This window comes from Nannobrachium achirus, assembly GCF_963921795.1.
Source record: "Nannobrachium achirus genome assembly, chromosome: 3".
Classification (NCBI taxonomy): domain Eukaryota; kingdom Metazoa; phylum Chordata; class Actinopteri; order Myctophiformes; family Myctophidae; genus Nannobrachium; species Nannobrachium achirus.
This window is the reverse complement of record NC_137812.1, coordinates 35150365-35175656: the sequence shown is the minus strand read 5'-3', so window position 1 is coordinate 35175656 and position 25292 is coordinate 35150365. Positions and strand designations below refer to the sequence as shown.

Below are 25292 nucleotides of genomic sequence, written 5' to 3'. Positions count from 1 at the left end.
AATACCATTAACGTATTTGTCTCATTGTTTATTTATTTTTTCCTTTGATGTCAGATTTACATGTCACCCTTAAACTAGATAGATACCATAGGATTCAGATTATGAATCTGCTCATTTGAACTTTAAATTAAACATAATTTACACCCACAGACACTGGCTACTTGCTTTCATTTTATTTACCTGCCATTACAGCAAGTTTAATGCAGCTCTGTGTTGGGGGTTTTAGGATATATACAACAGTGATGTAATAATGTTGCAGAAGCCCTTGTTTTAGTTGACACAGAAATACATGTACAGGGGAGGAAACACTGACAAAAATAACCATTTAAAATGGAGGACAAATTAGTCACATACAGTATAGTATAGAGGCGATCTAAAACAAATAATAGAACAACATGAGACATTCACATTGACTTGAAACCAACAGATAACACTCATCCACAGCTGAAATTAAATAAATGGCACAAACAGTAATCATGACGATATCAACAGTGAGGTCAGTTCTACTAATTTTAAGGCAAAACACATGAACACATAGTTATGTATAAATTAAACAATTGCATATTCAGGTTTCCCCTAGTAGTTAAACCTGTTAAAAACAGGTAATTTTGTAATCTTGTTAAAATATATTTGCAATTTCCAAAATGTTCAATTCTATATCATATGTAACTTCTAATATTAAGTCCTTAATTCTTTGTTACACCTAGTTCAAAGTCTAATAGGATATCAGTGTAGTACTTTGCTTTCTGAATGCTGTCTTAAAAACGATACCTTTTCTAGTCAATACATGCTTCATTCAAAATAGTTCTTTGACTCCGTTTTCACTTTTCAGTCACACTAAAAAGAAACTTGATTATCCAACCATTAAAATGGTCTCTGATGACACATTTAATAACATGATAGGCGGTCTCATGATTCCTCACTGAACAAAGGTAAAAACAAGGGACCTGCAGACAACCACAATGTAGAAACTACAGGTGCTTCACTTCATTACAACACATCCCAGGAACTGGGTCATTTCAAAAACCCTTTACATCATTTCAACAATAGAGTACCACAGGTTCAAACCACAAACTTTCTCTGATATCAATCTATGGGCCACTCAATATGTAATATAATGGACATGAGTTTCAGCTTCACCAACATTAATATGAGTACAGCATGAAATGGTTATTCATGGAGTGTAAAAAGCAGATTATGTCAAAAGCTCATGGAGGTCTGGAAATCGTACTTCCAGTTCAATTGAAGTGAAATAAAATAACCACTTGTCCAGGTGACTGGATATTAATCTATGCTTTGGATTCTTTTCTTTTTTTTAATTGGTAGATATGACAATCCAATTTATGAATTGAAAGTGAATTCAGCCCATCTCTGATAGCCACTGTTATTCACATCCATTGGAAAAAAAAGCTAACCAACATTCCTATAGGGTAGAATGACAGTGCAAAATAGCCTACAATTAAAAAAGGACAGTAAAGAGGACATTTTAATAACTTAGTGGACATATTCAGACTGCTTCAGCAAGAATAGTCCGTCAACAACTACATATAGATAATATAGAATGGTTGCTGTGCGTGAACCCCTCATTACAAAGATGAATGCACATTTTGTTAAGAGAGTTAATTGGGGCAAAAACAATAGGAAATGGTGATTTCCTATTGTAAAAATATGTATACATGTGGGGGGAAAAAGGTGATATGGTCAGATGAGTCATCCTTCATCATATTCTCCAGGCCTGTATGCTTGACCCCTTCAGTGAGGGATGTGTTGGTTCTGTTATGCTGTGTGGGGGCAGGCATGGTTTTGGTCCAATCTGGCCCCCTTAGATGGAAGGGTGACTGCAAATCCATATATCCCCCATCCATAAGGCACGAGGGGTCACTGAATGGTTTGACGATATGAAAATGATGTAAATCATATGTTCTGGGCATTCTGCATGCAGTCACCAGATCTCAACCTAATTGAGAACCTATGGGAGCTTTTGGACCGATGTATCAGACAGCGCTCGCTCGCTACCACCATTGTCAAAACACAAAATGAGAGAATGTATTTTGTTAGGATGGTGTTCCATCCCTCCAGTAGAGTTGCAGAGACTTGTAGAATCTTTGCCAAGGTGCATTGAAGTTGTTCTGGTGGCTCGTGATGGCCCAACACTTTACTAAGACACCGTAGGTTGTTTGTCACCTCTCCGTACGGTATATGACAAACCAGTGAGACTAATGACAAACATTGCCATTTCAGTTCAGTCTTTTGAAATGTCCATGTCTCTTAAAGCACTTGAGTTGTTATCCTATTAGCAGTTCTAAAATACTTTTACACATGAAGGCAACTAAAAATGTATCATTTTGGAGCAGTATCAGGTGAGATATTAGCAGGAAGAAAGAGTTTGAGTTGCATGATTTGAGTCCTAAATGAGCTTTTAGGCTCAAGTCTTTTTTTTTGTCTTTACCTGAAATATGTATTTCCTCATCTTGTTAACATTGAGTTTGTCCTCTTGAAGGGGTGACATTCCTCTGTTAACACCCCATTCAATTTGCTGGCGTCAGGTGTTCAGCTCTTCTCCTTGCGGGGGCTCTGGCCCTTACTAGGCTCTCCTTTATGATGGCTCAGCCTCTTGAGCACTTTCATGGGCTTGAACTTGCCACTTTTTTTCTTCTGTTCACTGTCCGGGTCCTTCTGGAAGTCTGGCATGGACAACAAAAGAACAGAAGAGAATCAAGAGTCTAGCTGAGAGAAGAAATAAGGGGGAGAAAACGAGGGAGACATGAGGAGAAACACTAATTGATAATCTTACCTTTTTTCTTCAGCATGGCTGCCATGAGTTTATCCTCTTCTTCTTCCCTGTAACAACATACACGATGGATCACCAAGACTTGCATAGCAGTTATCCATAACCACAGTCTAGTCCTGACCGATATACAGTATAAATGTGGTCGATATATAGGCCATTATTTGATTTTTTTGCCCAAATAAGCATTTTAAAGCACTTTCAACCTGGTGTCTCTATTTTGGGCATATCAATGTAGGCGAACATTTTCAAAGGTTTACGCAAATGTTCAAAATAGCAGGTCTACAGCGCATGACATGATGCAATGTGCTGTGAGGGCTTAAGTGGGCTTCCTTTTTTCTTTCTTTTTTTACAAAAGATCAGTAATCAGTGGTCAAAATCAGACCCACAAATAAGGCATCGGTCAAGCTCTACTATAGTGTTGTGTATTTGACTCTTGAGACAGGTACCTCTGTCTGTCCTGGTCCATGGTGTTGATGATTTGGTTGCGCTGTTCAATGATGGTGACGAGTTCAGCCATCAGCTCCTGTTCTCGACTCTTATCCTCATCACTCCACTCTTTCTCTGAGAGAAAAAAAGAAAGCAAGAAACAGAAAGAAACAGTAATCAACAGTAATTAAAGGTTTTGATATAAATAACCATATAATCCTTGCCAGATATACTGTAACTCATAGACTGCCCCCTCAAGAGTTTCCAGAGTTATTTCTTTTAAAAAGAAAATATATACAGTATATATTTTGGACTTCCTTCTATCTACTAAGCATGATCGCGATCGCGAAATTGCATGTTTGACCCCATACCAACCCCATCTTTCAAACATGGCAGCTGCTATCTCATGAATGCCTGAACGGATTTCCAAGCAGATTTTTTTGTTTCAAAGCTGTGAACAACATGTGCATGATCTATGCATGGGCGTGCAAGATCCGTGCACTATGGATTACATGGAAGTCTATGGAGACTGGGGGCAGTTATGTGTTAATATTCTTATTGAATTAATTCCAACACAAATTAAGTGTATAGCTAAACACTTTAAACTGAATATTTCTTCCAACCTACCCGGTTTATTGAGGAGACATCTCAGCTCGTACTCCACATCTGCCTGCCTCTCTTCCAGGTTCTGCTGTTTGGCTCTGCAATCACAAACAAAACCTGTGTTTCAAACCAGTTATTCACCCTTTATTCACATGTACACAAGCAGATCTCCATATTTCAACTGTTTGTTTTGTCCTACGTTAATGCCCTACGTCATCATACAAGGGTGTCAAACAAAAGTCACGAAAATAGCTAATCTAGATCAGCTATTTTCGATATGTTGAGTGAAGGTTGAACTGGTTAAGTGTGTATGTAGGTTTTATACATTGACCCAATGGAAAGTAATAACAAGAGCGTGTGACAAATAACTACGTCGGATCCATTTTCCATTTCCTGAAAAAGTAGCGGTTTTGGACATATGGGTTCCGCCCGACAGCGACAATATACAGTTTTCATATCATTCTGATACGTACGTGTAGACCAGCTCAGCCTCCCGTCTAACCAGTAAGTGCTTCTCATGGATGAGAGTGAACCAGTCCACCAGTAGATGTTCCTCTTCCTCATCTGAAAACACAGCAGAGTTACAGGGTCACATACAGTTCCTTCTACTTTATATCTTTTAATGGCACTATATTATACTACAGGACTGACTTCCAGAGAAAATATTAAACCAACTAACAGCAAAACTTGTACAGTATAAGCAGTGATATAACACGCTTATCAGGAATCATTAGGATGATGTTTCATGTTAACTCTTGACACATTATCATGTTGCTTAAAAGCTGAAAATAAGTTTCCTTCTAAACTGGTGGTGTGTACTGGGAAGGTCATAGAATGTCTAGAAGATTGTAGAATGTTGTGGGATGGCATGGGAGATCCAGAGCCAACCGTAGTTCATACTGTCTGATATTAAGTGTATATTTCTCTAACCAATCAGGCTGCATTGGGGCCTCAGGCTAGGTGCCTGGACCGCAAGGCCAGCAGTCTGGGCACTCTAAACACTTTAAGAAACTTTTTTCACATACTGTCATATACCACACCAGTACACACAATTAAACAGATGATGATGTGTCTAAAACCGGCAAAGTGCCCTGTCCTTGCCTGCTAGTCTGATTTGACACCCTGGCCATGATGTCATCAGCGGTTTAAGTTTGAACTTTTAAGCTATCTACAGCCCGCCTCTGAACCATAGAGCAGCAAGTACACAGACAGAACCAACTATTAATTTACAGAATGTCTGTCTGTCTACTCTCATAGTACATCACAGATTGGCCTGGACATGGAACACCATATATGGGCATAAAAGAGAGCCAGACAGAGTCAGACGTCATAGACCACAGGGATTGTATTAGTGTGGCTTCCCTAACAGGGCATCATCTGGGAATGCCCATACATGAACATATTGTGTCAGTCTCATGTGGTCTATGGGGAATGCCCAGTGTTCCTTTAAGCATTATGAACTCAAAAGAAAAGCGAATATAAATCAACCACAAAAACACCAACATCAATCTGGAACCCGCAATTAAACAGAAAGTACTGTAACTGTAAGCATAACAATGACCAATTTAGGAAGCCAGGTTGTTTAGATATAATATTTGGATGAGATACCATTGGGGTTGTCTCTCAACTTCCTCTCCAACTCCACTCCTCTCTGTTCCAGCTCATCCAACTGCTTCTCCAGCTGGCTCATCTCTCCATGGATGTCTTCCACAGGGATATACTGATCAGACTGCACCTGGATTGACACACACACATTTCAATCACTAATGTCCACATAAGAGATACAATACAAGGACATAGGGCTGTCACAATTATTACGTTCATAATCGTCTAATCGCAATTATTTGACATAATCGCGATTATTTTTCATAATTGTCATAATCGTTTCCATGTTGAAAAATGTTCATATTTGTATAGAAAAATAGTGGAAATAGCAGATCTACAAGCTCACAACAACACGTTGTGAGCTTGTAGATCGGCTATTTCCACTATCAATGTTATTTTTTTAAGTATAAAGTTGTCAAATATGTCAATAATTTCTTTGTATATTTAGGTTATGTGTCATATCTGCCATGTGCAACTTCAAAGCCTAAAAGCCAAACAGAAATGTAATTGTCAACGACAAAAACACAATTAAATCGTTAATCGCAATTATTTGAGATAAAATGAATCGTCATGTAAAATGTCATAATCGTGACAGCCCTACAAGGACACAAATATTACAAGGTGCTGTAAATAATCTACAGTCAGCAAATCCTGGATAAATATCCAATACCCACACACCATTCAAGGGTACCAGTAACAACGCCTTCGCCATATTTGGCGACTACCGATAGTAGAAGAGATTGCACAGAATTTTGCAAGCTGTTTAGCTGCTTTTTTTGGCATACCAAGTTGCCGAAAGCCTCTTACAACCAGCCTATGTACATGTACCAGGCTGCCAAAGATGAACACAAATAGATTGCACCTACAGCCTAGCTCTGTGGTATTTAATGACTTTAGTCATAAAGGCTTCCTCTAAGCTAGAATCAAAGGTACATGCCACTTCAAGAATGGAAACTGATTTGTCTCCTTCATTGACAACAACATCATCTGATGAATTAGCAGAGAGGATTTTCTGTGCAGAGGTGAAACATGGAAGGTTTGACACAGGAATGTTTGTACACTCTCACAGACGGTGCAACATGTTTAGATATGTCCTTTGTTATGAGATCAACTATTCTGTCGTGGTGTGCTATGTAAAGTTCTTTATAGGCATAGCAGCCATTCCGAATGTGTGACATGGTTTCTGTAACAAGCCCTGTGGTGTGATGCAAATAATGAGGTGCATGGGTGGAGGGGAACCAGAGGGAAAGGTTGAGTTTGGTGGGAAGGACCTGTAACCTGGCTTTTACTGTAATAAAGGTGATAATGTCCTCATTGAGAGCAGTGTTACTGAGATATGAATGGGAAACAGAGTGATCTGCATAGGGAAGACATGCAAGTTTTCCCTGGAGTTTGAGTCACACACACACACACACACACACACACACACACACACACACACACACACACACACACACACACACACACACACACACACACACACACACACACACACACACACACACACACACACACACACACACACACACACACACACACACCCCTAATATGTAGCTTATATCTAGTATGATAGCAGTCTAACTCTGGACTCTCTTTTTGACCCTGGCGCTTTGTGAGTGATTAGACCAAAACAATTACCTTGCGTTTGATAAGTGGGAAGCCATGGCCCGGGGCTGGGGGTCTAGCTGGGCGGGGGCCTTTGGGAGGTCTGGCTTTGGAATTAGCAGGAGACGGAGAGGCTTTCCTATTGAATGGATTCTCCTTACAAATCCGCTAGAAAGAGGAAAGATTCAGAGCTTAGGTATGATGTGCAAAATGGGCTAATCATCACATTTTTATCGAGAGGTCTTTCTATTACCTTGTTGTTTGAAGGTGGGGGCCCTGAGGCCAGAGGGCTAGGTGTCACTGGGGGTCTTGGTGGAGGGGGTCTGGCCCCCCTGGTCCCCGAGTTACGATTTATCTGCGGGGTGGCTGGTGCCGAGCTGGTATTGGACGGTGCAGGAGGAGGGGAGGAGCTTCGGGAAGGATGAGTCAGACGTTCCGTGGAGGAGGAGAAAGGGGAAGAGGCCAAGTCAGGCGGAGGCCCGCAGATGTAAGGCTCCGACACGCTTTTGGTGAACGGGTGTTCCTGGCTTCTGTCGACTCCATGTCCCAGGGGGGCCTGGGAAGAGCTGTGGTCTGAACCAGAAGAAAGACTCTCTGTGCTGAGAGCTGGAGAGGGAGAGCAAGAGGAGGACTGAGAGTGAGGGAGGCCTGAGGAGAACAGGAGGATAAGTAGCAGCAACAGAGTAACAGAAGAGGAGAACAGGAGGATAAGTAGCAGCAACAGAGTAACAGAAGAGGAGAACAGGAGGATAAGTAGCAGCAACAGAGTAACAGAAGAGGAGAACAGGAGGATAAGTAGCAGCAACAGAGTAACAGAAGAGGAGAACAGGAGGATAAGTAGCAGCAACAGAGTAACAGAAGAGGGTTGAAGCAGAAGTCAAAAAGAAATAGGGTGGATAAATCATGGAGAGACAAAGAGAGGGAACAATTAGGGCTGTCACAATTATTACATAATCGTCTAATCGCAATTATTTGACATAATCGCGATTATTTTTCATAATCGTCATAATCGTTTCCATGTTGAAAAATGTTCATCTCTTTTTTTTTAAGTAAGAAATAGTGGAAATTGTAGATCTCACAAGCTCACAATGTGTCGCGCCGCGTTGTGAGCTTGTAGATCGGCTATTTCCACTATGTATCAATGATCTTTTTTAAGTATAAAGTTGTCAAATATGTCAGTAATTTCTATGTATACTTAGGTTATGTGTCATATCTGTCATGTGCAACTTCAAAGCCTAAAAGCCAAACAGAAATGTAATTGTCAATGACACAATTAAAGTTATACCATGTAACTTTTTTTTATAAAACAAATCTTAAAATTGTCCTAACTGTTAAATCGCTAAAGTTTTAGAACACCCACTCCGTTATTTTCAGCTTCTAAAGCCTTCTCTTTATATGTTTTCTGTGATCCTCGCCGGGGTCCGGTTTTCGCGGAAAAGCTACGTCATCATACACTACCGGCCAATCACAGCGAGGGTTATACACTGCCGGCCAATCACAGCGCATCTTGCTGACTTCTCAGGAAGTAGCTTGCCTCAACAAAACAACAGCATATACTCGGGTGAAGGAGTCCGTTTCTCCGGAATGCCTGAACGCACAGGAACCAGGGACCCCTCTAAAGATAGATCTTGGCGAGGTGGAGGCAGACGCGGGGTGTGAGGCCCGGTCCGCGGCGAAAAACGGCCGAAAGACGCGGACACGACCGCGGTTTGCAATAGAGCTACTGACCACTAGTTGAGCAACTTACACAGTATAGCTTTAAATCGTTAATCGCAATTATTTGGGTAACAATTAATCGTCATGTAAAATGTCATAATCGATTCGTGACAGCCCTAGGAACAATGTCAACAAACAGCCAAGGCGTTTTAAGTCCAAGTTAGATTAGTGTGTCATGCACTGACAATAGCTCACAACAATGATTGACGCGTTGTGAGCTTGTAGAGTAGCTATTTTAGGTGTGCACAACTGTTTAGAATCGAATGATTGATGACTTTAACAAAGTGTTTCTTTTTTTTTATATATATAATATTTATCCCACGATTTTGCAACCCATTTTTTCACCCAGTGCCAATTGCCTATGTAATCCTGGGCTCTGCTCTCCCTCTGTCACGCCTGGGGAGACAACGGACTGACCTCATGCTTCCTTCAATGCATGAGTAGTCCAAGTTGTTTCTTTTCACCTGACAGGGTGGATTTTCCCCGGGATGGACGTAGCGTGTGGAAGGAACATGTTATTCCAACCAGTTCTTTTCCCCTCCATCAGGCGCCCCGGCTGGCCAGGGGGAGGCATTATTGAGACCAGGATTACTGCATGTTTTTGTGAGGGTATCAACCCTAGGAGACACGGGGAGAACATGCAAACTCCACACAGAAAGGCCCTATCGCCGACCCCACCTAGGGTGTGGGCGCTGATGACGCGGAGGGAGAAACACGCCCCCAGCACCCACAGCGTCCCCCGGCGGGAATCGAACCCAGGACCTTCTAGCTGTGAGGCGAGGCGCTAACCACTGCGCCACCGTGCCCCCTACAAAGTGGTTCTTTTGAAACAGTATGCAAACAAACCCATTAGATTAGTCAGTAAATACATAACTTTGTTGTCTAATCTATAAATTCTAGTCAAGAGTATAGCCTACACAGTATAAATCTAGTATCTATGCAACATCATTCTGAAATGTTTAATCTTCTTGTTGTTCTGCACACTTGTGTGAAGTGAATCAGTTTTAGAACACTGACCTGGGTTTGCGGAAGGTGGTCGTGGAACGCGGGGTGCGGGGCGTTTCTTGCTCGTAGGCGCCCCTGGGCTGGCAGAGCGAGAGGAGCTACCACCGCTGGGGGGTGTGTCTGCATCCGTGGCCGCCTGTGTGATGCTGTACCAGGGGTGAATAGCCGCTACTGTGGGAGGAATCACCCCTCCTCCTGCCTCTTCCTCATCGTCTTCACCACCGCCACCGCCGTCGTCGTCTTCATCATCAAAGGGGTTGGCAGGTGGAGGAGGAGTGCTAGGTCTGGAACCCTCGCCTTTGAGAGAGGACAGAGAGCCTGCGTTGGGGGGTGTTGCTAGTCCCGCTGGGGGAGGGGGAGGGGCTGGCTTCTTCTTAGGTTCTGAATGGACCAAGGCAAGCCAGGGTGGATCTTTGGGTTTGGGGGTGTCACTGGACAGGCTGGAGATGTTAAGACACACAGAGGGACACAGGGACACGCAAGGGGAGATGATTCAATAAAGACAAATGAAGACATGACGAGACAAATAGACCACATACCATAATGACACACAGTTCCGAATTCATCCGAATTCAAACAGAGACACTATGACCATGATGGAATGGAGGCATTTAACAGAAACGTGGGTACCTTCCAGGAGAGTGGGCTCTTTCCCGTGGTTTAGGAGGAAGCAGAGGCTTTTGATGTTTACCTGTGAGTCCATGGAAAACAAGAGGAAGAATAGCAATGAATGATTATGCGTTCTGTATTCATGGTCAGTCACGGCTTGTACTTGGTACTCACCATTGACTGCAGCATCTTCTGCCACCCGTGGAGGGCGGAACCTGGGGGCGGGGCGCGGGGGAGGAGTGGGTTCAAGAACCCGACGGGGAGCCGGCACGGGACGAGGCACTCCTTCTACATGGATTACGGGAGTTGGAGGGAGTTCCCCATTAGCAGTCTCTTTGGCAGGCGACTCTTCCTTCTTTCCCTCCTCTTCCTCTTCGTCGCTCTCATCAAAAGGGTTGGGAGGAGAAGATGGAGGCGGATTCTCCGTCGTCTTTGTGCTGCCGTCGCTCTCCTTGTCATTTTCTGAAGTGTTTGTTTTGTCAGTTTTAACAGAAGAGACTGTGACTGAAGACACTATAACTGAGTCTTTGGCTACTGTGGCATCACCGTCCGCGGCCACGGGTGGGCCGCGATCAGCTGTGGCTCGTCCAATCCTGGCAGACTGAACTTCCGGTACCGGCTTGCTGAGGTCTGGCCGTCCATTTTGACTGGCTAAGGTGGGCCTGTTGAAGTGGTGTTTGCAGGTCAAGGACCCAGAGTCGTTTTCCAGTTTGTAGGAGCCAGGAAGCAGAGTGCTGCTACACTCTCTGCACCTGAAGGCAAAGTGAGGAAGCGAGGGGATCAACAAGACTCTAGACTGAATCAGAAACCACCTGACATAATTAACAGTTTGGGAGGCTCTTGCTCGACATACATCGTTTATTCTTGAACCCACTCCTTAAAGAACTTTGTGAATAGGTCTGTCAAGAACATACTTTTTAGACTCACCAGCCTTAATTACATACTTCTAAAATATGAAATACAAGACATGACAGTTCACTTTTAAAATCGGTGGAGGCTACACGGCACACCTGCAGAAGATTAGCAGTGGTGGGTTAAAGTACCGGTAGTGGTTCTCAACCTTTTCAGGCCGCGACCCCCAAAATAATCATATTTTAACTGGGGACCCCCCCACCCTGACGAGCACTAAGAGTTGAGGCATTACATTTTGTATAACACGGTTCTAGGCCTATTGTGAAAATAGCCGATCTACATGCTCGCGACGCGAGGCGTTGTGAGCATGTAGATCGGCTATTTTCACAATATCTGCCTCTAATATTTGACAATTTGTCCAATGTTTAATTGCCAAGTATTAAAAGTCCTTCAATTGTCCAAAAAATTGTCCAAAAAATGTACATATACCCTCAAACGTTATCGTGGTTTGTTTACTGTTCAGTGAGAAACCAATGTTGCACATTTAATCATCTGGGGACCCCCCACAGGTTGAGAACCACTGGTTTAAAGTACAGGTTCATTTTACTAGCTGCAGCGGCAGAGTTCACCTGAAACAGTTGCGGTGGTAGAGCTTTCCATCCACCAGGAACCTCTGCACCAGGTGGACATGTTTCTGGCAGGCGGCACAGGTACTGCTGAGGGTACTGCGCTTCGCTGACACCTCCACATTGGCCTGAGCAGACTGGGTCAGCTAGTGTAAGCGCCCAGGATGGAGTTCACATGTACAGGGAAAGTTGGGGAAGGAGGGGGGAGATGGAGAGGAGAGCAAATGGGAGGGTAGGAGATCAAAAACGGAGTCAGGATTAAAGGATATGGATCGATCTGCTTAGCTTAGTTATGAACTATGTCCTGTTGGTTACTATTGATTGGGCATTGATTCACATACTGTAGCTGGTGATTGCATGTATTTCTCAATAGAAAACGTAATTTGATAGTTATTATAGATTGACTGTTAAGTGTTGAGATTAAGGTTTGTATTTGTCAAGATCCAAAATAGTTAAGGTTAGCAACAGCGAGTCTAGCCAACTATTTTAGCAAGAACCGCTAGGGATTATTATTTGGATTAAGTATAACAAAATAAAAAACTGTAAATTACAAGTAGAATATGCCCAAAGTTGGCACACAGTGATAGACAAATATGTAAACACTTTTTAGTAGTCTTTCAGTTTTATGCACACAAAGAAGGTAAACAAATGACTGATGTATGTGGTTTTATTTAGAGCGCCCCCTAGCCCCCCCACACCCGCAATCCTACGGTCTAGGCTCAGGACTAGAGAGTGGCAGGGTGGTCAAAGGTGAGGAACAAGAAGAAGAGGGAAAGGAATGGATTTCCGTCTGAAGAGTGTGTGTGTGTGTGTGTGTGTGTGTGTGTGTGTGTGTGTGTGTGTGTGTGTGTGTGTGCGTGCCAATATATGAGGGTATGGGGAATCAATGAAGCAAAGAAGTCGACGAAGGCATGTGAAAGAAAGGAGACAGGATACAAAGGCTATCTTTAAAGACTTACTCGGTTACCTTGCCCCCCATCATGCTGTACAACACAGAACCCTCAAGAGGAGGGCAACAGACACTTTATAGCGCAGTCATACATAAATGGCAGCATGTATTACCAAGGCTTTGGGGTGTAGGTCAACACATATTCCTTTAAAAGGTCTAAACAGTACATGCAAAAAGCTCATTGTGAGCAAAGAATTGTAAAACGAAACCACTACAGCTGTAGTATAATGGCTCTCACTACAACAAAGCATAACACAGCTAGTTTTGGCAATAGGCCCACATATCTAGTACCACCATTTCTGGCAGCCTTGGTAACAACTGGGAAACGATCTGTCTGAGGAAATGATAAATGCCCATTCAAATTTAAAAGATCTGACTGGTGAGAAATTTCCCTAGCCAAACCAGCACAAAAAACTATACTGCTTATCATTTAACGTGCAAATAAGTTATAACATGTAGGCACAGTACAGAAAATAAAAGAGGCTTTTAGATTCCTATCAGAATGGGTACATGTGTTGCATGCGGTAATTGTTCGTTTGTTCCCATGCCTTCCACAAATACCAACTCCTGCTCCTACCTCAGGCTCTACTGACGTGTCTTCCAGTGGGGCCACGGGCCTTTTCTGGGCAGGCTCATTGTGACCTGTACCACTTGGCCTCTTCAAAGATGCTGGGTTTGCTACAGGGCGGAAAGTCAGTGGTTAGTAACTTTAACCATATGCTAATACAATATAACTAACACAACTGCAGGGGTTGTGCTTGGTCTACCTGCTCTTCTATTGAGACATCATGTATATCATGTGGTCTGGTAGAACCACTACTGCTTGAAGAAGTGATACTGTATTTCATGAAGCTCAAACAGGCTTTCTGTATTAGCTCTGATGTAGAAATGTCTACACACACGCAGGGGACTTGGGTTCAACTTCCAGTTAGGCAAAGTACATGAAAATTACAGATCGCAGCTTCATGTTAAATTTTAAGTATTTTCGTGTCTTTGATATTTAGGACAAGACTAATCTTGTAAGGTTTTAAGTCTGTGCGTGACTTACAAGTGCTGGCCATTTTTACAGTTTCAGAGGTAAATGAACTGTGTAGTATTCCCACCTTGAGACTTGTTGGTAAAGAAGTTGTAGTACTGGGAGACATAGGTGATGATGCTAAGTCGGTCCGGTACTTTCATGGACACCATGTCCTCCGCGTCCAACAGGGCTGGGATTCCAAGTTGCGTCTCGGCCACCTCAAAAGCCTGAGAAGGGAGAAACGGGCAAAGAAAGGGAGGGAGGAAGCAAAGAGGGTCAAATGGAACAAAGAATACAAAGAGCTGGTAGGGCTGCCTGGTTAGTTACTTTTAGGTGGATGTTTTGTGTGAGCACAAACATCCACAGGTCTCCACAGGACACCCTGAAGAACATAGCCAAACTATCCATCCATCATATCCTTCTATAAATTGGTTATCTTTTCATAATTAAAGGTTTTGCACATTCAGGAAAGACCTTTGGTCAGAGAAACCATCATCAACAGAAAACAAACTGAACAGAATTTTAGTAATCCAATGACGTTATGAAGTTATGTTTTGAAGTGCTGGATAAACATTTCAAGATGTCTGTTTGGGTTCAGATAACTTGTATTTAACATTTACCATCATTACTTTTCATGTTTTTCTTTTTTCTTTTATGGCTTTATTGATAGGACAGTAGACTGAAAGGAAATGGAGAGAGATGGGGAGTGACACGCAGCGAAGGTCGCCGGGATCGGGATTAGAACCCACGACACACTGTCAGGCTGGCATTGCAGCCTAGGGTCTATTTTTTTACGTTATTGCTTCATTTTTCCTTATTTAATGGTCTTCAGTTATACCAATTATATTAAAAACCCATTACCAGCCAAATTTAAATATGAATGTGCGCTTATAACGCCAGGAAATAGCTATATTTTATCATCATGATTACACCATTTTCAAAGGCAGGATGATATACCATACCACAAAATGACCACTAGAGCGAGCCATCGTAACACTAAAACGATAGACTGTACAAGCCCCCATGTTAAAACCAAGATTCACAAGATTCAAGGATGGGACGATGACATCGCTCCCCATTGACATTGAATGGGAGACCCGCGGGCCGCCATCTGAGCTCAATACTGTTCAATTCGTGCTTAATCGTCTAAAACCACCATCGGTATGGGCACCGGAACGTATAGTGAAGCTGCGTAAGGGTCGGATGGTTTGCATTGAGCCTAGCAGCTAGCAGAGGCTAATATAAACAGGAAGACCTGGTTTAAAGGTGACGTCATAATCGTATCCTTTTTTTTCACGGTTCACGTGTTGATACCATCCGAAGCTAAGCTAACCATTTCGCTCCGTCTATTAACCCAAATAAAAGCTTAAACAATGCTTTTATATAAAAGTCGATTAAAGTCGCTTGGCAGGGAAGTCCATAGTGACATTGTCGACCTAAAAGTCGACCGGCGCTGATCTTGTTAACTGAATAATTTAAAAAAAAGTCTCATAAAAATAAGCATTGCAGCCCTACATCAGTCTAATGAAAAATTCCACTGTGGAATGTTGGCTGCCTCCACTTCAGGCAGATTAGGTTTTATTACAGCGGTGATCGTTTCATTCAACACTGAAATAATCCTAAATGACAAAGTTAAAGTGGAGCTAAGCACATATTCCGCAAAAACATTGTACTCATAAGCAAGTATTGATTTGCAGCTGCATTTTCAGTTAAAATCAGTGCAGCTTACGGCACCATATGAATATATGAGGGTTAGTTGCCGTAACCCGGTTATTGGAAATATAATTCAGAATGAAGCGTAACAAGCATTCTCAACATTTTTCAAATTGATTAAAGATGTGTCAATGTTTTGTCAAAATATTAGCAGTACTTAGTAGGCTTGGGCTTCTCCAAAATCGGGATCGACATCGGACCCAAAGCTCTGGCATCTGTATTTAAAGTCGAGCTGAAATGGCTTTTTGGGCATTCTATTTTGAAGTATCAGTCTGAAACGCAAGCCAGTGTGTTTCTGAACCAATCAGAAGGGACCAGCTCTTCAGGCGATGGGATGGTAATATCTGACTCACGTCACGTGATGCCTAATGTTATCGTTTGTGGCCACCATTAGCCTGCAGCCGCAGGCAGAGGGAGACGGCCAGGCTGCCTCTGGTGCAGAATGGTTGTTACCAAGTTGCTTTTTATTCTAACCTATAATGTGTTAATTATTTTTAAATTATTATAATTAAAAACACCTGTGTTTTCAGCAATGGGAATCAAACAGGTGAATGTAATCAAAGGTTCATTTATATTCAAGAAGGCTGTCTATAGGGGAACACACACTGGACGCGGAGCCGGCGCGGAGGCGGTGCGGAGCCGGCGCGGAGGCGGCGCGGAAGCGGCGTGTCAAAAAATACGGCCCCGTTATTTCAATGAACTAACCCACACCGGCGGCGTCAGACGCGCACAACCGCGGGTCTGCCGCCTCGTCTGCCGCCTCGTCTGCCTCGCCGATACGCCACTGTTCTATTTGTCCAGCGTTGCCGCGCGTTGAACATGTTCTCCTATGCTTCTCCCCACCGGGGGAAATGGATGTGATGTGTGGCAGCGCACCGCATCCAGTTGGGGTTACCGCGCAGCACTTCACGTGCGTCGATACTGCGATGCGACGCTGCGCAGCCGTCCGCGTTCAGTGTATGCTCCCCTTATGTCATCACGCAGCACGTTTTTGTTCACAGGAAATAATGAAGATTTTGCCTTTTGATATAAAAATACAAAGAAATGGTTTATTTTCAATACATTTTGCCCATACACGGATAAGCTCTAAAAGTGTGAAAAACGTAATTTTCATTTCACTAGGTCTTTAAATCTAGACTTTGGTACCTATGGTCCATACAGTCAGTTTAACATCCACCAACACTTTTAATCAAATCCAGCACAGGAACTTAACATGCTGTTGCAGGATTGTTTAAGACCTAGGATAAAGGCATGCTCAGGCCAGTGGGGTCCAGTGAAACCCTCCTCTGTTTAGGGAAACTTGAAACGCAGCCAGGAAGACAGAGATTGGCTAGTTTGTTTCTGCTGCTACCACCAGCTGCTCCACTTGACTCTGAAAGCTGTTGCTGGCAAAAAGAACGTAAAGCATAGCATAGGCTGCCAAAGCTCACTCCAAGTATGGTCTGATTTCGTCTTTTGGTATAATCTGCCATAACACAGGCTTTGAGGAATCAAAAGCAAGCATCATGAAATTTACATATCTTGGTTTCATTGTTCCCAGAACTGCAAATTGCAGAGTCTTATATTTAATATTCTATATCCTTTTACTTACATTTTTTGCCAGATAAAACCTTTCCTGACCTGAAATGCTCTCTCTGCTTCTCTTTCCTTATCATGCGGCTGCCAACAACACACACTCAAAAACTAACCAAAAAAATACACACTCATACTGTACACACAGCTGTCATGTCTAGTGTTGACTACTGAGTAATTCTGCTCAATAATGTATCTAGCCGATACAATGCCTAAAGCTGAGTGACATCTAGTAGTAGGCTACGGAGCCCAGCCAACTCATCCTCCCACCAAGGAAGACACTTAGTGTGGCACCTAATTACAGAATATAACAACAAGCAGTCACAGGTTGCTCACAACTCCACATCATCATAGTAACACAGTAACACTGACTCACCAGACGGTTGTTCTCGTACACATTCTCTTTAGACAGCGCGTCAAAATCTCTGCAATGACAAAAACAGACATACAGTAGACATAAATCACATGACCCAAAGTGTCCCTATTCCGGGCATGTCATAATACGCAAACATTCAGCAAAAATAGGCAAACATTCTGTGAAAAAGATCTACACAGTGTTGTGAGTGTGTACCGTGTAGATTGTCTATTTTCAAAGAATAGATTTGGCAAAATGAAGGTACTAAGTATAAACCCCTGGGGACCCTAGTCAACTAAGCACATGGGTTTAAGTTGTAAAAAAGAAAAGAAAAACTCTTTATTATCTAATTTTTATTATAAAACTAAATTAGGAACATCGAGCAATAATGGCCCATGCAAAGACTACAGCAATTATCCTGCGCACATTTACAGGATAGCCCATCAAAAAGCTATAATGGGCGCAGTAGTACCACAGACCAAAGTTGTTAATTAAGCTGAGCTAGTTAATAGCTACAACATAGCCAGCCCAGTAGTAGTCCCAATGAACATATATAAACAAACAAACACAAACTAGGATGAAAGGACAGAAGGTGCTGAGTCAAGCAGGAGAGACGGGCTGATAATTACAAGGAGGCAGAACTGATGACCCTGGAGCAAGGAACCAAAGCCAGGCTCCCGCAGTAAACATCCTGCAGTAAAATGGAAAATCTGAGAGCTGTTTTTGGATAAAAGCTTACTTGTGTGTAGAAGTGCTGGTTCATGACATTGCTGTCGGGCAGAAACCTCATAAACTTCAAAATTAATGCCCTTCTTCATCCTATAAGACAGTCGCACAAAAGTAGTGAAAATATTCGATCTACAAGCTTACAACGTGTCGCAGTGCGATGCGTAACGAGCTTGTACATTGTCTATTTTTTAAAATTTTAAATGTTTTTAAAATAATATTAAAAAAGGAACCGTTTTGGACATACAAGGTTTCCACCCGACAGCAACGATATGCTTATTAGTGCACTAGAAGACTTAACGGAGGAAAAAACACCACAACCTTGAGAGCTTGATCCATGCAGTGTTCACACAAGAAGAGAAATGTTCCTGAACAAGCGCTGCGTTGGAGCTACACAAAGTGACCTCTGTTCTCTTAATCTAACTCCCACAGCCAGTCAGCCACAAATGCAGCAGCAACTCTAACATCATCAGGCTCACCTCACCACTCACTGCCTTTTTCGGAAGCCACTATAGGCTTTACAATACTGTAGATGAAGAAACTGAACCTACAGTACTTCACAAATGTAACTGTTGTTACGATGGGTTCTCCAGGCCAGCCTGACTAAACTGGCAGACAGTAGCAGGCGAGACTGTGACATGGATAAGTCAGAGAGTAGAGTGAGTGAACTGTAAATCGAATCCGTTGTGACTCATGAGTTTTGCCCCTGGGTTTATTTTTGGCAAGAATTCTGTCTAGGAACGGTGTGTGCCGGCCGGGTAAATGCTGGATGTTTAGAACCTGCGTGGACTAGCACTGCTGCCAAGTCTGGTGAGATTGACATGTCATGGTTAGGCCTGTCACAATTATTGCATAATCGTCGCCTAATCATAATTATTTGAGACAATCACAGGTCATTTGCATAATCATCGTAACCGTTTCCATGTTGACAAATGTTCATACATTTTCCAATAATAAAGGAAATAGCAGAATAACAAGATCTACGAGCTCACAACGCGTCTATATCAAAATATTTTGAAAGTATAAAATTATGAAATTAGCCCAGGGGCAAATACCCCCCCCCATAAAATTATGAAATTAGCCCAGGGGCAAATACACATCGCCCACCATTGAAATGGACGTAAATAAGTATTGCGAATAGCCGGTTCTTTTAAACGCTGGGGGTTCAAATTGATTTCGCGAATTAAGCACCCTGCCAACTATTTGAAAAGAATCTGCATATACTGTACATATCACCCATGAAGCTCAGCATATTTTATTTCCACCATTTGGGATTTTTTTCTTTTTGTTTTCTAAATCTACTTTTGTAACTCCTCCTGGCTCCTGGGCTCCTGCAAATGTTGTCCAATACTCACCAAATGTACACAGTCTCTTGACCCTCCTGACTCTTTGACCTTTTTTTTTTTTTTTTTTTTATAATTAGCTGCAACTCCTAAACCATGTGATCTAGAACTATATTTCTTTCACGAGTCCTTGCCTCAATGTGTCCTTGACACACAGAAAAAAGAAACTGTTGTCCAACTCAATGCTCATAAAATTTGACTCAAACTTTGACTCAAAAGTATTGTGCAAATACACTCATAGATGGCACCATAAGAAGCATTAAAGAACAAGTCTTATCTCATCCATGGCAGAAACTGCATCAACTGATCAGCTACCTCATCATCCCCCAAATCCCCTTTCATCCATTCCTCCCCTGCTCTGTCCCTTCATTGCTTCATATTATGGCTGCAAAATATCATTTATTTTCTTAGAGATAATTATTTTAATTATCCTATGATGCCCATGTCTAATGTCTATAATGCATTACAAACATACTTAGTTATAATGTATTATCTGTTTATTAACACTGTATAATTATAGTTATAATAAGAACTCATAAATACTCATAATGCTCTATAATGATATGACAGATCATAAAGCATTTTATAACAACTTGTACAAGTAGGTCAGGTCAAGTATAAATGCATTGTAAATCTGCTTAAAATACTGTATAATTAGAGTATATCACTCACAAGTACTCATAATGCAATCATAACACACTATAAAGCCTTTTATAATAACTCAATATCATAATGCTTCATAATCAAAGGTCTCTCAGACTGTTTCCTTTGACCAGGATCATTATAGTGTTATTAGTGTATTAAAATATCATGTTAATTTCAAATATCAGGTTAATTTCATAATTCATTATATTATATACATTACAGTGTTATTATAAGTCACAAGAGGTGATTTGGTTCATTAAGTGAAGTGAAAATATTACATTAAATTAACAAAACACAAACATTTTCTGCATACACCCCCAGTGATTTATAATGACACCATGCATTATAACAGTCAGTGATTACACAAATGTCAATTATAATAGTTGTGTACAATGTGTAGTAGTATGTCCTTGCCAAATAATTATATGTTGTCGTACAACAAGGTCATTCAAAAATAGCCAATCTACAAGCTCACAACTGAACTAAATCAATTAAATCTATTTGTTTAATTAACTGTTGCATCCCTAGTATGTCATATTATTATTATTATGTGGCATGGAACAAAATTATGAATTGGAGCTAAAGTAGTATCTTCCTGCACAGTAAGAAAATAGACCCTAGATGCCAATTAATTAATGTGTAACAATCACTGATGCACTCTTGCTACGCATAAAACATCTGACTAATTTGTTAGTCGAATAGAAGGTTCTATGAGTATTGAGTAGTCATGGTCTGGACTGTCTACAATGTGAACTGTGTTTTAATGAGAGCACAGTGGCTGCACAGTGCCATAGAGGGCTTTGATGGCCTGGTATAGCACTACAGCTAAATCTAGTCTGACAGGCAGAGGACTCAACTGCAGATTAGCTTGACAGACTGTCCGCCTGGATCACAGTCAGTTTGGCCAGGTCACTGCAGCTATTAGAGACAGCGTACTGTCTGTGCAAAGTAAAACTGGGACACACAGCTAAGAGGTCCAAAGAAACTGTATTTATTCCCTTACCAATTTTGTACTTCATTCATTACCACACTCTGGCCACGTTTACACGCTAAAACACAAAACGACAAAGTGCTGTTGCGTCTACACAGAGACGCAACAGTGATTGAAAACGCTGTAGTGTGCCAGGTGTGAGGCGCTGCAAGATAGACCACAGTCACACATGCATAGAACCACTTCCATTCTACTTCCTATCACAGCTGTAACAGCATACGCTGCGTGAGCCATGGCATCACTCGTTTTGCTGTTTCCCCGTATGGGCAACTACATCCCATACTCAGTCTGTGGGCAACTACATCCCATACACCAGGGGTCTTCAACAGGGGGTCCGGGACCCCTAGGGGGTCCTCAGAGTTACTACAGGGGGTCCTCCAAATCTTTGAGTGGTAGAAAGTTCTTTTCTCCTTTTTTTATATTAACCACTTGAACCCTAGTGTCCATATATTTACTGAATTTCCCCCTTGGGATAATAAAGGTATCTATCTATCTATCTATCTATCTATCTATCTATCATATTCAGAGAACTTTAGCCAAAAATAGCAGATCTACAAGCTCACAACGCCTCGCAGCAGCTATTTTTGGCAAAGAGCTTTGGAGGAGAAAAAGAGCAGCCTAAGTACAGTGAAAGGTCAAGTTTATTACGGTTCAAGTGGTTAAATATCTGAAAACACACATGGACATGAATCCAAAATACACTGATGATTGTGCTGTCAAACGATGAAACTATATGACATTGGTAAATGACATTGGTAAATGGTGCATTTATATAGCGCTTTTATCCAAGGCGCTTTACATAGATTGTGCATTACATTCACCCATTCACGCACACATTCATACACCGGTGGCAGAGGAAACCATGCAAGGCACCAACCTACTCACCGGGAGCAACTAGGGGTTCAGAGTCTTGCCCAAGGACTCTTCGACATTAACTCAGGGGGAGCCCAGATTTGAACTGGGAACCCTTCATGCTCTAATAACGGTTGTGGGGGTCCCTGCTTCATTTCTCTCTCGACTAATGGGTCCTTGGCCTGAAAACGTTGAAGACTCCTGCCATACACAGTCTGTGGGCAACTACATCCCATACTCAGTCTGTGGGCAACTACATCCCATACTCAGTCTGTGCCACTGTGGGCATCTACATCCCATACTCAGTCAGTGTCTGTGCGGGCAACTGCATTCTGTTTCAGTGACTTCCACTACTAGCATCCAAGCATGGTGGTCAATTGAAAAGGCCTTGCCCTTGACTTGGTGTAAGTACAAACAAAATTACACACTTGTCTAAATGTCCTCCTCTGTACCAGAACCAGATTACCTTCCAAGGCCCAGTAAAAGCACAGAACTGAGGGCTCTTATACAGGGCCTAACACAAGAGTCACATCAAGGTCAAAGATGCTGCAATGTGTTTCTAATGACACTACCAGTAATGGACACTTTTCACAACCAGATTACAACTTCCTAGTAATTCCTCCGATTACAAATTGGCTGTGGTGGAGTTTGAATTAACACTTCACAAGTTCACACAACATATACTGTATACATTAAGCATAATGGTGGTTACAAATTCCAGATGTAGACCTAGTACACAGTATACTCAATTTGTACTGCTAGGTACTAGGTAGGCTGTTAGTGTTAAGACACTTGCAGATGCAGATTTGCAGAATGCCACAATCCATTTCAGTGAGTGCTATTAGCAAACACAGTATACAGATCACACCTAATTTTCACCAAAAGGATGAGTTATCAACACACAGCAGCAGGTAACAAACAGTCACAGCACTGTGGTGGAGGGACACTGTAATCACATTGCTGCAGTAGCTCTCACTCAGCCAGTACATGTACGCGCCGCTCGTGAGTCTGCAGAATGCACACAGGACAGGTTGGGTCTGTTGTTATAGACAAGACAAGGCTTGTCAGCCCACATTAACTGCGACACATTGGCCTCCCACTATCCAATCCTGATTAAAATGCAATTAACCCAAAAACCTACAGGCCATTATACAAACATACATAGATGAATCATGTTTGCACACTGCACAGCAATAAAAGGTAATTTGCAACCATCTGTATAAAAACAAAACAGTTGTGTTAAGGATGATAGCAGTCACAGCTGTCCCATACACATGGGATTCATTCATTGTGAAGCTTTATATTTATTTGTTTTCAGACTGCATAATCCTAATCTTTGTGAAACTGTCAAATCTGTGGAAATATCCAAAACCCCAGTCCATCATCAAGTTCTGTACTTCCTACTTGCACGTGCCAGTGTGTTCTAGTGAGTGAGTGTTGGCTGGCTGTTTTGAAAGCACTGCAACTTGAACTGTAAAGGCAACCACAGGTCACACTAGTTTATAGAACTACAGTTACATGAAAGTTCACCAAACTCTGTATGGAAAACAAAACCACATCATGAACCAAAATAACTGACGACTCAAATATTTATAATGTTTACAACTATTGTCACCATGAACTTCCTTTCTTCCTTGGTTAATTATGCATGGCCTCTCAGTGACAGTCTCCAGTGACCAGAAATGGTTGTGACATGTGATGTGACATACACAGACATGAGCCGAAGAGAACCTCCTATATGAACAATATCGTTATACACCAGTGGTTCTCAAAGTGGATTCTAGGGACTCTGTGGGTTATGGGAGTCTAAATTGACCAATACAAGTCTGTAACTCAAACAGCATACAAATGACGGGTCCATTTGGTTCCATTTGTATACTGTCAGAGTTAAGGGGAGACCTTGAAATGTAAAGGTTTGAGAAACACTGTTATGTACACAGTAAACCTCTCAGTGTGTTTTTATATATGGCCAGGGTGCAAAAGGACCCACACGTGTCCATTTGTTTCCATGTATCGCAGCAGGGATATAAATCGGTTATACTTACATCAGGTCTGGTCTATAACGGTGTATTATGGCACAGAATGCCAAGCCGTCCCGAAAGGACGTGGACATGTTCTTGATCTCCACGTCGTTGTAGTCTTGGCATTGGATCCGACACCACTCCTGGAGAGCTTTTAACGAGCCCATCATTGTTATTATTATTGATATGAACCAGACAAATCCAGATAAAGATGGTACAAGTACTCCAAAGTACGTGTTGTTGTCCCACGTGTCCAAAAAAGGGAGTCTTCTTCTTCAGTCCTTCAGCAGCAGTCTGACTCTGACCAACACCCCAAACCTGCCATCCATTACATTTACAGTACATTTACATTACAAACCAGTCACTTTGAACTAGCATATATAGCTAGCAGGGCTAGCTAACTTTTACCACTGTGCAGTAACGCCTCATGTTATTCCACGTTGCTGGGAAGAATCCTGGTGTTGATAAAAGCAGGACTGCTGCGACCAACGTTAACTTCTTTACACAGACAAAGTTATCAGCCGTCGATCAATAAAGTGTACATGTGTAGTAGTACAACTGCTGTTGACTAGCGCGCGTGTGTTGTGTTGTGTTGTGTTGTGTTGATTTTGGTTGCTCCTAGCCGTTCGAAGCCCTCCCTCCCTCCGGGGTAGATTAGATTAGAGAGATGTTCTCTTGGTGATTTCATTCAGACGAAGCCCCAAAATGTTGGTCTCATTCCACATGTGAAGAAGAGGATGACAATAAAGTATTGTTCCTCCTGCCGCAGTCTCCTCCTGGTGTGGCCGCCGTGCGTGTGCGTGTCCCCTTCTGTGTTGTTGTCGTCTGTTTGTGTGTTTTCTCTGGTGTCTGTCTGTCTTGCTGTCTTCACGAGTACCACGGGCTCATTGCGTTAGTTCTTGAACTCTTTTGGACGCGTCTTTTGTCACCGTTCCTCTATAAACATGTATCATAAACAATTCATTGTGAGGAAGACATCCCCCCGGGGCGGATGGATGCCAACAAGTCGAAGTCATCATCTTCATTGGCACATTTGGCAGGCTGCCTAGCAGCTCAATGTCACGCTGCTGTTCCCCTTTGCGGCCACGAGCGGGCGCTACTACTGCCAGTGGTGTAAAGTAAATAAGTACATTTACTGTACTAAGTACAATTTTGTGGTAAAAGTATTTTCAATTTCCGATATTTTACTTCTACTCCACTACACTTTGGATCCAAATATTGCACTTTTACTCCACTACATTTAATTGAAAACTTTAGTTACTTACTAAT

General features: G+C 42.2%; 1 protein-coding gene across 3 annotated transcripts; it reads right to left on the bottom strand.

The window, feature by feature from the left end:
- Positions 1–218: 218 nt before the first annotated feature.
- On the bottom strand, positions 219–24913 carry micall1a (MICAL-like 1a). 3 transcript variants are annotated; one of them, XR_013961866.1, is made up of 17 exons: positions 24048–24913; positions 17467–17515; positions 13891–14032; positions 13365–13465; positions 11842–11984; positions 10535–11112; positions 10382–10442; positions 9764–10191; positions 7284–7678; positions 7064–7198; positions 5429–5555; positions 4294–4384; positions 3845–3918; positions 3238–3352; positions 2795–2841; positions 2450–2684; positions 219–1881 (listed from the first exon to the last, which is right to left on the bottom strand). XR_013961866.1 is itself a non-coding variant. In XM_080721973.1 (16 exons), the coding sequence occupies exons 1-16, from the start codon at positions 24191–24193 to the stop codon at positions 2551–2553; spliced, it is 2766 nt and encodes a 921-aa protein (XP_080578099.1). In that variant the 5' UTR covers positions 24194–24913; the 3' UTR covers positions 219–2550. The 3 variants fall into 3 exon arrangements, 2 of the variants coding, with proteins under 2 accessions (XP_080578099.1, XP_080578100.1); XM_080721973.1 differs by having other exon boundaries at positions 219–2684; XM_080721974.1 differs by having other exon boundaries at positions 219–2684; positions 7284–7636.
- Between the last annotated feature and the right edge of the window lie 379 nt (positions 24914–25292).